Below are 12,544 nucleotides of genomic sequence, written 5' to 3' on the forward strand. Positions count from 1 at the left end.
TAGATATTAATTAGAAGTATTAAATGTAGACTATTTACAAAATCCATTACATAAGTGGAGGTTAAATAGCGAGACGAATCTATTAAGCCTAATTAGTCCATGATTTGACAATGTGTTGCTACAGTAAACATTTGCTATGATGGATTAATTAGGCTTAATAGATTCATCCCGCCGTTTAGCCTCCACTTATGTAATGGGTTTTGTAAATAGTCTGCATTTAGTACTCCTCCTTGTAAATAGTCTACGTTTAATACTTCTAATTAGTATCTAAATATTCGATGTGACACGTGCTAAAAATAAGCAAAGGAAATCCAACGTCCCTACCCTCTAAAACACCTGCAATACGAGCCAGCTGTGTCCCAGTCGAACCACCTGACCGTTTACCGTTACGTCGGGGCCGGCGCTAAGCCGGCAGTAACCGCGTGAAAGAGGAAACGCCGCAAGATCAGGACAGGAAGGCGAGACGAAGACGATTACGCAAAGCAAAGCTCACACCAAACCAGAACCCGGACCCCGTCGCCGTCTGCCTACTCCGCTCGGCTCGGCTCTGGCACCACCAAACTCCACCGCGCGCCACGCCTCCGTCGGCCGGCGGAGACCGATCCACCGAGCCAGCCTATCACACTATCAGCAGCCAGGGCGCGCGGGGCGGGCGGGATGCCGGGGCCGGGGGCGCACCTGCTGTACGCGCTGTCGGGCGGGGCGGCGCTGTCGCGGCTCGCCGGGCCGGGGGACCGCCGCTTCGGCCCGCACCACTGCGCCGTCTACGCCGCCAACGCGTTCCTCGGCCCGGACCTCGGTTCCTTCGCAGAGTGGCTCTGCTCTTTCCTCCCGTCCTCGGCCGCCGCGTCGGCCGCGGGGGACCTCGCCATGGCGGCCGTGCACCACCCGTTCTACTACCCGCTCCTCCTCGGCCTCCCGCTCGCCTGGGCCTACGCCTGGCTCTCCCGCCGGCTGCTCCGCGCGGGCGTCCTCGACTCCGCCGCTGGGGTGGGTGCTGGAACGTTTGATTCTCTCATTTGCTATGGCCATTCTGAATCTACTGTTCCGTACGGCGGCGTCTAGCAAATTGGTATTCACCCCCCAGATAGCAAATTGGTATCTATGTCAGGTCTAGTAGTCTAGTAATGCTGCATTATCTTAATCCTCTGTTGCAGAAAAGGGTTAATTAAGGAGCTCCAGAGTAAAGAAGCCTCCATATCAATCTAGTGTTGCGTGACTGATTTGTTTAATCCTGGTGTTGTTGCAGGTGCCACTAAACAAGAGGCAGTGCTTCTTGCTTATCTCGGCCGGCTCGCTGTCTCATTTTTTCTTGGACCACTTGTTTGAGGTGAGCATGCAGCAGCAAGGAATGTTTCCTCGTGAATGGGAGGATGCATTAGCTTAGAACTGGTGTTCAACCTTTAAGAATGTGTGCTTAACAGCTTGGAGATTTGTTCCGATCACAAATGAACTAGATGTTTCATTTTTCTCCTACTGAGTTCAGATTGTACTGCTGCAGGAGAATGGCCATTCTAGAATGTACACTTGGATCCTGAGCACTGGTTGGTGGAAAGGCCGTGCTCCTATCAATTCAGATGCAGTGGTCGTTGTAGGACTCCTTTGCACTTGCCTCATGGGGATATTTGTGTACATCAACAGGTGAGGGCTTTTTAAGTGCACTATCAGTCTATCACTATTTGCAAATTAAAAAGTGGTACACACAAACTAGATTATGTTCCTTGCAAAGTTCTAAATAAGTAGCTAACTGTACATGCCTGCTACAAGTGGTGCAGCATACTTTGGCACCTCGCCACTATGCCGCTACAAATGTTATTAGAACCTCGGTTCCTTGTATATGAAACAAGTAATTCTAATTTATTATCTATAAAAGTTATAGTTCTCTCCATTATTAAAATATAAAAGGAAAACCTTTTTCTCCACAACTCTAGAATTTATGTTTATTGTCTGTGTTTTTCATTATCATGTTTGTTATGGAGATTTATGATGTTCGGCTTGGGTATGTTCAGTTGTATCACTCTTTCCACATTTGTGATGAATGGAAATGGGTAATCCCCATCACCCCAAAAGGGAAAAGTGTCGGCGTCAGATTATTCAAAATTCTGTTTCTTTGCTGTGTGCTTGTTGTATAACTGGTCTGTTTCTGACAGTTTTTATGTTCTGGCGAGCAGGCTGCAAGGGAGCAGCCTACAGTTTTGAACCTGTGTTTCTTCCTTCTTATGCAAAAATACGCTGTTCTTCTGTGTATTCTGGAAAAAAGAAGTACACGCTGATCTTTGTTGATGGCCAACAAATGTTACATGATGATTACGCTACAAAAAATGCTTATACATGCTCTTACAAAACCTTTTCCCTTTTGAAAAATAATGTGCGGTTATAAATCCTTGTTGCAGTTCTGTAATATTTTGTTCCTTGTTTTGACAGAGTGAAGCATGGCAAGTCTGCAGCAGAAAAATCAAACCAATCTTTCTTTCTCATCCTGGTGATAGCCACCCTGTACTGTATGTGGTGTGCCAGTCAGATATACCTGCGGCAACCCTCTCAACCTGCCATAGGTGAAGAAGCTGATCTCGGAGTGATAATTTTCCTTGCCATATATCTCTTTCTCCCTCATGGCTTGTGCGTCCTTTCGATGAACAAAAAGGACTATACTGATGCACTCAATGAACTGCCACTTCGATAATGTGTATTTTTGTTGTGCATTTTTCTTCCATATTTGCAGAAGATCAGTTCGGTAACAGTCTGGTTTCTGCATTATGTTGTAATTAGATTAGTTACTAACTGGATGATTGCTAGTGCACCTATACCTATCTACAGCCCTGTAATTGTTTGGGCTGCAAACATATATTGTTATAGAATAAAGTTGTACCAAACTCCGTTTCACAATACTTGTCAATTTTGACCACTTTTCCTTTTTCCAAATACTTGACACTACACGCTTCCCAAGATTTGTTTTCCAATTTTGCCCTTAGTATGGCCCACCTTGTCCCACCATCAACCAAATATAAATAAAAAAAAAATAGAAAACAGAGGAAAACTCAAATAAGAAGACAGACCACGCACGACACTTACATGGCTGGTTAGTTTCTTCCAGAAATTTCCCCATTCAGCTTACGTGGCCACAGTTTTTAACTTAAGGGTATTTTCGTCATTCCACTTAAAACTGGTAACTGCCTTCAGCTTTGTGCCTTGGTCAAAGTTGCCAAATAAACGGAAACGGAGGTTGGTATTATGGATGACATTGAGTTCTGTTGTTAAACAATTCCATCTTTTTCATCGATCGGTGGGGATGGTTGGTACAGTTTTGTATTCAAGGCACCCATGCCATTTTTTTTTCATTTGGCACTAGTGGGTGCAAAGTGATGATGTCTGCCAAGCTAATTACTGTGGCTTGTGTACTTATCGTTGTTTCCTTTTGTAGTAAGTTGAAAGAGAGCATATTCACCTGGACCATGGTAGTGAATTCAAGTGTTAAATTAAACTCACTATCATCATCTGGTCATTGTCTTTTCTAAGAGGTATCGTGCTTTATCTCCTTTTATTGGTTTTCCTCTGCAGTAGTTGCACTTATCTGTATAGTGTGACAGAAAAGGAGCTGAAATGTCCAAGCCTACATAACTGCATCATACTATAAGTCTGGATAGTACCGTCTCTAGATTTAGTCTCTAACTATCCCTTGTTATAGGCGTAAAGTACTTTGATCGGTTTGCCTTAAAATTTTTTGATGTAAATTGCTCACCACTCAGTTGGTTCTGTTCACTTTAGTGCACAGAAATGTTAAGCATGGTCACTTGGACATCAAGGGACTTAAGGATTACATAGAATAGCTATGCAATGGACTCAATGATGCTAATGCTGTTGTGCTTCGCACCATCTCTCATGGAGATCTCTAGAGCCTTCTCCAGCCTGGACACAACTTGCTCCATGGATGGCCGCTGCTTCTTGTGGCCAGTGCATGACAGAGCAAGCTTCAAACTGAGATCAAATGCATCTGTTGAGTACTCTCCATTCAGCCTAGGATCAGCAAACTCCAATACATTGCCATCTTGGATAAGCGTAGAAGCCTGGGAACGACCAATACACAGATTCAGCTCAATCAATTACTTCATCATCCCATAATGTAACATCCTACTTTAACTTATGATCTTACCATTTTGTCTAGTGACATTGGCATAGCAGTATTCATGATGTTGATTGCTCGTTTTCCTGACAGGAGCTGCAGGAGCACCATGCCAAAGCTGTACACATCCCCTGCAGCATTCACCTTGTGGTTGTGGCGGTATTCTGGATCGACATAGCCAAAGGTTCCTCTGACTTCAGAGCTTACATGTGACACACCTAGGTCGATGACTTTTGAGAGTCCAAAATCTGACAGCTTGGGTTCCATATCAACCCCAAGAAGTATATTGGTCGGCTGTAATAGCAATTAGCAAGTATGAGTCTGACTAAATGTGAATCTATAGATGCACTGAAGCATTTCAGATCATGCAACAAACCTTGATGTCTCGGTGAACAATGCAGCCTTCAGGATATATGTGCAGGAACCAAAGGCCGCAAGCGCTTCCGAGCGCTATCTGAAGCCTCTGAATCCACGAAAGGTTCTTATCTTTTCCTGCAATTAAATTATTGTTTTCTTCATTGAAGCAAATGAAGTATATACTCCTAGAGTTCTAGCCATCATGCTAAATGTGTGTCATCCTATTACTCACCAAATAACCATTCTGATAGATTACCGTTGACGCACAGCTCATACACAAGAAAGCACTCCTCCCGCCCATCACAGTAACCTCTTAATGACACCAGATTCGGGTGCCTGACATGTGACAAGCTTGTAACTTCCCTTAGGAAGGTTTCTGCATGCTCATTCTTAACGATGTGTTTCACTGCAACAGGCCAGCCATTTGCAAGCACTCCTCTGTACACTTTTCCTGGAACGACAAGGGGAACAAGTTGCAAACCATCAAGAACAGCATCTTTAAATACTTTCCCTGGGTCTAAGTCTCATTCCCATTGATGAAAAATATACTTAATGCTTGCTTGATGGTATAAATACCAAAACCTTGAGCCGGTTATTATGGACATGTACCTGCAATACCCTGGCCGATGACGTTTGATGGACTTAAGTTTTCAGTTGCGGTGTATATATCTTTGATTGACATCGGCTTGCAGGTAGTCTCCTCATACTCAAGGGATACCAATGTGACCTCTGTGAGATAAACATATGCAGTCACATATTGCTAGGTAAAAAGCCACCAGCTCTGTAACTTCTATGTGTATATGGATTGTAACTGATTAATGAAATTACCGATATCCTTTTTTGATGGTTTAAACTTGCTTGCTCTTCTCCTGATATGGCAGAAAACGGCAATGAGCCCAACTATCACCCCAGCAGAGAGGCATCCTAGCAGTGCTTCATATCCTGCTGATAAATTTGATGAGCTCAAAGTTTGAAAGATCAGGCAGAACAGAATGGGTGAAGAGAGGTAAAGCCACAAACCTCTGTGCATCCTTTAGGTTATGGGGCGTGTGGGAAGAACACCAGATTGATTCTCACTTACCTTGTGTCTGTTCTGATCAAAGCAAGTTAATGTCAACACGATCTATACCCAGTCGTTATTACCAATGAAGTGTTGGGGACTAGCAATTGCCGGCCGAGACGTAGGCATGGAAGAAGCCAAAAGCAGGAAAAAATATTATATCCCGCAATCTGTTTGGGTCTGGATCAGAAATCCGGAATCCAGCATCAACAGTGTCAAGTATATTTGTACATGTACAGATGTACTTGGATTGTTGGGTTGTTGGGTTAGTGGAGGTCCACTAGTTTTCACTCTTTCTATTAGTCAGTGCATTTGGAGTCAAGTGAAGGAGCGGCGGACAAATGTTGCAACTCTATGCATAGTGGAATGATCTAAAATATAAACTAGATTACTGGAACACTCCTCTACTTTGACGACTTCAAATGAGCCAAGTTAAGAGTTAAAACTAACGTACTATTTTTTATTTAAAAATAACCAATGGAACAAAGCATCTAACCATCTGGAAGTGTTTTGTAAGCTAATGTATCCTCTCCGCTCTTTCCAGGCAACCTTTTGTCTTTTTCAACAGTCTGTTTGTTTTTACTGCTGGTAAGACTGTTCTTGTGTTGATTAATTTGTTGGATATGTGGATGCTAAGTTAGTGTTTTAATTGACTTGAACTTGCTAGATGTACTTTTCAATTTCTTATTTAGATGTATAAACTTGTATAATCAAGCTGACCTTCCATCCACGTGCTTTTGTCCCGGTTGACTTTGAACACGAGAGAGACTTTAGTCCCGGTTGTAAAGGCTAGTGGGACAAGGGGGCGTTTGTCCCGGTTGGAAATACCAACCGGGACTAAAGGTCCCCCCTTAGTCCCAGTTGGAATTACCAACTAGGCGATTTACTCCCGGTTGGTAATTCCAACCGAGACTAAAGGGGGTCTTTAGTCCCGGTTAGCGTTTTTCCAACTGGGACAAAACGCCCCCGTCCCACACGGCCTCTCTCTCCACCTTATCTTCTCCTCACCCTTCCTCCCTCCCTTATCCTCGCGCAGCGCCTCCTCTCTCCCTCCACTGCGCGAGCTCTCTCCCTCCACCACGCCTCCCTCTCTTATCCTCGCGCTGCTCCTCCCCTTCCCCCTCCGCTCACCCCTCACTGGCAGTGAGGAGCGGCAGCGGGGCGAGAGCAGGACGAGCGGCGGGCACATGCGGCCATTGGGCGAGGCGCGGGTGGGCGGGCGAGCGGCGGCCAGCGCGTGTGGCGCGGGCGGAGGCGGGCGAGGGCGGAGCGGAGGCGGACAGAGGTGAGCGTAGGCCGGCAGAGGTGGGTGACGATGGGCGGAGGCAGGCGGAGGCCGCTGGCCCACGTTTTTTTTAATTTTTTTTAACCTTTTTAGTCCCGCTTGGTAATACCAACCGGGACTAAAGGGGATCTTTAGCCCCGGGTGCTAAAGGACCCCCTTTTGTCTCGAAAATTTAGTTCCGGTTGGATTTTCGGGATCCTTGGTCCTATCCAATCGGAACTAAAACCACGTTTTCCACCGGTGATACCTTTGAACAAGATTGAGACTAAATTGCATGGCGACATTAAACCTAAGCTCCTAAGTGAAACACTATTGATGGGGGAACTCGATACCATATTGCTTGAACTGCATTTATACGCCTTTAGATTTGATACCATGTCGTTTCACATTTCGATTTCAACAGTACCTATACCTTTAAGATTTGATACTGTGTTGTTCCAACAGTATAATACCTTTGAATGCTTCTTAAGTTAGATTCTTCCTCCAGCAAATTCCTGTTCGGATGCATCTGATTCTCAGGCAAACTATTTTTCTACAGTAAAGCCGGCTTGAAATGGCCTTGAGAAAGGATCTAAGCAATGAGCCAGAGCATCACTTTCGTGGGGTCCAGAGTAAAAAAAAAAAGAGAACTATTTTACGGTGCACAATACTACCACACGGTGGTATAGAGTATAACAAAGATCTAACCGTTGATTAGCAAGGGTAATTTAGTAATTATTACTGAGATATTAATTGGGGAATGATTAGTCTTTTTGCGCTGGCCGCCAGCCGCCGCCTCCCCGTTCGCCCCTGCCGATTTTATCGTGTTTCCAGGATGCCGCCTCCTTCACGTGCCACCCCAATGTGCTGGATCCTCCAGTATCTCTGCTTCCAGGTCATTTTGAAATAATTCATGATGCTTCTTGTATGTGGTTACCTATTCTTCCTGATTGCTTTTTATGCTGTTTGGACCATGGAAGTTATTCCTAACGGATAAAATGAGAAACTTTTCTGCATATTGAGTGTGATGAGGCACATCAGTTCCGAAAGACATAAATGATGTGTTCATGCTCTCAAAGGGCAAGCGCCAAGTTAATGACATGAGTTTGTTGCTGCCGGCAACAGCTAATATTTTTATGTAAACAAGATTTTGTGTGCATGGACTGCAATTAATTCAGTCTCATTAGTATTGTGTGAATGTTTTCACTGACTACAAAAAAAATCTTTATTGTGGTTAGATGGTCAATTGGAGCAAAAGATGCTATCAGAACTTGGGAGCAAGAGAGAGATGCTGTCAAGAGGCTGGAGGCATACATACATGAGATGGAATATTTTATGGGATATGCGAATTTGTGTTGAAAAGGAATATAAGATTCATGTTTTCTAGCTAGTTTTTAGTATTCAGACAATAAACTAAGTTCGATCCATGCTCTATTTTGCTCCTGGTTATGTTACTTGGCAAATTGTACCATGTTATTATTTAAATGTTGACAAAATTTTTGAATCTGATGCCTCCATTTGATTTACTCGATAGGCTCGACAAGGAGGCTGTTCGTCGGCAGCAGCTCCTCCTGATCGCTTTGGATGATCCTGTAGTTGCCCATCTGCAAGTGGTACGTGGACCAGACTACGCGATCATTTTGGTAGGAGTTAGTGTGGTTAAGATTGAGTTAGAAATAAGGTTAGCTTGTCGGAGTAGCGTAGGTTTCATATACAACAGACTATATTTGGGTAAACTCATGTCAGGCATGTAAATAATATGGACCAAAGATATTCTGGAGTAAAATGTACATGTACATCTGGATCTGGAGTGCCGTAAAGTACTTGCACATAGTTTCAGTAGCTCATCCTTGTGAACACAGCAGCAAAAAAGAAAAAAAAAACTAAGACTCGATTAGACGATATATGGACTGCATGCGAAAATTACTAAGAGCGTTTTAAAAAAAGAAAAATTACTAAGGATTTGTAACGCAATATCGCAGCAGCGTCTAAAGGTACCCTTAGGGAAATCTGATCTGTAACGTCGACGTGTCGATGGTGTCGTCGGGGTCACGCTGAAGGTGTGGTTTGCGAGGCTGTCGGAATAATCTTTAGGGCCGTATTGATGCTATGGCTCGGCGGCGCTCGCTCGGTCGAAGAGGCCGGAGGCGGATCCAGCAAACGGCGCCCCACCCTCATTCGGCTGCTCCGACCCTTGCACCGCCTCTTGTTGCCGCCTTGTCGGCTTCCTCCGTGCTCGCGAGGATCCGCCCTGCCGGCTAGTTGCCACTGCTCACGTTGGCCCGCGCGAGCCCATCCCCTATTGGCCGCCGCTCGTGCGAGTAAGTCGCCGCCGCTCATGAGGTCTGCCCTGCCACCGCCGCCGCTAGTACGCGAGAGGAAGATAAGATGAGATGAGAAAGAAATGAAGAATCAAGAATGAAAATGGAGCAACGAAAAGTGATATCATAACTCATAACTACATTACGATGACACCCCTTGTGATCTTTCCCATAATACCCTTATACTATATACTACTCCACTGTATTACTCGTACCACACTTGAGGGTTTTAATAGTATACAATTTTTTTTTGAAAAAAACAGGAGGGGTTCAGAACCCCTGATTAAATATATATATAAATAGGTAAAGTTGCAACAAAAGGAAGACAAAGAAGAGGCATAACAGAGGGTAAATAAAAGGGGAAAGAGGGCAAAAAAGGGAGAAGAAGGGAAGCCGAACAGGTTCAACCAAAAAAGAAGAAAAGCCTAAAGGGATTGAATCCAGTCTTCGAGCCGAGGTCGATGTCTTGATTTGATCCTAAGTGAGAGGTCTTTAAGTTTCGAGACGAAATTTTGTTTGCAAGACAAGCTGAGAGGATCAATATTGTTAAACATCCAGTTGTTTCTTGTTGTCCAGATGCTCCACGTCATCAAGATTATAATCTCCATAAAAAATGATGTTCCCAATTTCCCTTTTAGTTGCTCTATTATGTTCAAGATCGGCCTTGTGTGCATATATGTAATCCCAATACTTCTCCAATAAGCCTGTGCAAAGTTGCAGCGGAAAAATAAATGATATGTCGTCTCTCTTTTTTGCCTGATGCAAAGCTCGCAGTGGTAAGACTCAAGGGCCATCTATCTTCTTCTTAGGAGATCTCTTGTGTTTAGTCTGTCCATGAGCAGTAACCAAAAGAAGATTTTGTGTTTCTTTTGACACTTTGATTTCCATAGCCATCTGAATGCTTGGTGTACATTCCTAGTACCCATGATTGATTTATAAGCCCTCTTTGTAGAAAATGAAGGTGATCCCCAGATATAGGACCAGGTATCATTGTGTATTTCCAAGTGAATTTCAGAAGTCCATTGCTGCAAAGTCATAAACTGAGTATGTGCCTCTATTGATAAAGGAGTGTTGAAATTTTCTATGAAATTTTGTTTTTCTTTGACTGCCTTGAGAGTTGCATTTGTATCCTTTGCAAAAGATAGCAATTCTGGAAAGAGTTGCGCTGGAATTGCTCCTTGCCACATATCTTTCCAAAATAACACAGTTGAACCATTTCCTATTGTAACTGAAGCAATTCCTTTGTACGTGTCTTGTAGTTTAATTATGTCCTTCCACCAAAAGGAGCCTCTAACTTGCCCTCCTGGAAGCTTTCCATTTGGATAATATTTGTTCCATAGTAACGTCACCCATGGTGTATCTTCTTTGGAGTAGAATTTGTGTAGAAATTTCAATAACATGGCTTCGTTGTGCGCAGCTATGTTTATTACACCTAGTCCTCCATTCTCCTTGGAGTGACAAACCATATGCCAGACTGCCTTTGATGGTTTTCTAGAGTTTGGGTCGGACCCCCTCCAAAGACAATGTTTTCTGAATTTGTCTATCTGTGATATGACTCCCTTGTGTATTTTAATGGTCGAACAGAAGAATACTGCAGACGAGGACAAGACCGAGTTAACCATCTCAAACTTTCCTCCTTGACTGAGAAACATAGACATCGAATTCAACCTTTTTTCTATTCTTTGAATGAGTGGCATGAAATGTTCGATCTTTGATTTTACTAACCCAAGTGGCAGACCAAGATAGGTGAATGGAAGAGATCCTTGCTGACATTCAAAGGCTTGTGCTAGGGATTGAAGTCTTGCCTCTGAAATATTGATGGGCATCATCACTGACTTAGCGTAATTAACTTTGAGACCGGTTGACAGAGAAAAGATGTGTAAGGCTTCTTTCAGAACCTTTAACTGACTAGGACAGGCTTCCATGAAGAGAAGATTATCATCAGCATATTGGACTATTGGGAAATTCGTTCCTGCCCCTTCCTCGATAGGTAGCTTCAGGTTCCCTAACTCTTTCTCATAATTAAGAATAGACTGTAATAAGTCTGCTGTGAGTACAAAGAGTAGAGGTGATAGGGGATCTCCCTGCCTGACTCCTCTTTTGCAGTGAAAAAATTTCCCTGGCACTCCATTCAAAAGTACTGATGATGTCCCAGAACAAAGGATTTGTTAGATCCACTGAACCCATCTGGTGCCAAATCCTTTGTGCTTTAAGATTTCTAGGATGGCTTTGTGCTCAATCTTGTCAAAGGCTTTTTCAAAGTCCAGCTTAAGTACCACTATTTGTTTCTTCGACTTTTTGCATATATGCAAGAATTCAAAGGCCCATGCTAGGCAATCTTGGATAGTCCTTGTTTTGATGAATCCATATTGATTTTTATGAATAAGAGACCTTATGACCTGTTGCAGTCTCTGTGCTAGGAGTTTTGTTATTAATTTAATGGTGGAGTTAAGCAAGGATATTAGTCTAAAGTCTCCAACATATAGGGGGCTTTCCTTTTTCGGAAGTAAAGCAATGAAGGAGGAGTTGATACTCTGTAAACATAAGTCCCCATGAAAGAAGCATTGTACTAATTTATAGAAGTCCTGACCGATAATATTCCATGTTTTTTTAAGAAACTCTCCATTAAAACCATCCGGTCCTGGTGACTTATCATTTGGCAGCTGTGCTATTACATTATCAATTTCTTCTTTTGAGAATGGGTCCTCTAGACTCTGTAAATCCGTCTCTCTTTGTAGTAGCTGTTGTAAATCCAGGTACATGTGGGTGTATTCTGATCTACCCATTCTGTCTTTGAACGATTTCCATAATAATTCAGCTTTTTCTTCATGCTTGGTTGTTTGTGTTCCATCATCAGAGTATAGGTGTGTGATAGTATTCTTCCGGTTTCGAACTAATGCTTGGGCATGGAAGAATCTGGTGCACTCATCTCCTAACTTAATCCACCTGACTTTCCCCCTTTGCTTCCAATAGATTTTTTGTTGGTGTAATAGGTTTTCCAGATGTTGCTGTATTTCTTTCCTGAAGTTCCATTCTTCAATAGTCAGATCTCTTGATTCCTCAATTATGTCCATAAACTGTAGTGTGGTTTTGTTGTTTTGGATAGTGGTAGCCAGATTTGGTAACTGAGTATACAATAATCTAGACTATCGGATCCTTCCATACTAGTCTTTTTCAAACACTAGTATATGCTAGTATTGTGCACCGTAAAAGATCTCCAAAATAATACTACACCCGTTTTCGATAATACGCCTAGCTATGCCAGTCAGTTATAATCTTAAAAGAACACATTATTCTCAGCACACAAATGACTGCTATGGATCTTCCTAAAAATGATTTTATCATTTTCTTGTAGTGAGAGTCTAGCATACAGTATCTCTGTTGACAACCACAAAGGCTTTTTTCTGTTTAGTCGTCTATCT

General features: G+C 43.1%; 2 protein-coding genes across 10 annotated transcripts; one reads left to right on the forward strand and one right to left on the reverse strand.

The window, feature by feature from the left end:
- The first annotated feature begins 466 nt into the window (after window positions 1-466).
- Window positions 467-6,117, forward strand: LOC117862497 (uncharacterized). 9 transcript variants are annotated; one of them, XR_011898655.1, is made up of 10 exons: window positions 467-990; window positions 1,250-1,330; window positions 1,502-1,641; window positions 2,425-2,555; window positions 3,422-3,518; window positions 4,214-4,433; window positions 4,522-4,598; window positions 4,729-4,809; window positions 4,893-5,241; window positions 5,359-6,117. XR_011898655.1 is itself a non-coding variant. In XM_034745989.2 (4 exons), exons 1-4 carry the CDS (start codon window positions 658-660, stop codon window positions 2,681-2,683), a joined length of 813 nt encoding a protein of 270 aa, XP_034601880.1. In that variant the 5' UTR covers window positions 471-657; the 3' UTR covers window positions 2,684-2,886. The 9 variants fall into 9 exon arrangements, 1 of the variants encoding a protein (XP_034601880.1); XR_011898651.1 differs by having other exon boundaries at window positions 4,214-4,598; XR_011898656.1 differs by lacking the exon at window positions 4,729-4,809.
- LOC117862496 (probable receptor-like protein kinase At2g42960) lies at window positions 3,809-5,507 on the reverse strand. Its single transcript, XM_034745988.2, has 7 exons — window positions 5,498-5,507; window positions 5,306-5,419; window positions 5,087-5,206; window positions 4,710-4,928; window positions 4,497-4,612; window positions 4,151-4,414; window positions 3,809-4,064 (listed from the first exon to the last, which is right to left on the reverse strand). The coding sequence occupies exons 1-7, from the start codon at window positions 5,505-5,507 to the stop codon at window positions 3,828-3,830; spliced, it is 1,080 nt and encodes a 359-aa protein (XP_034601879.1). The 3' UTR covers window positions 3,809-3,827.
- Window positions 6,118-12,544: the final 6,427 nt, after the last annotated feature.

Source organism: Setaria viridis, chromosome 7, assembly GCF_005286985.2.
Source record: "Setaria viridis chromosome 7, Setaria_viridis_v4.0, whole genome shotgun sequence".
Classification (NCBI taxonomy): Eukaryota; Viridiplantae; Streptophyta; class Magnoliopsida; order Poales; family Poaceae; genus Setaria; species Setaria viridis.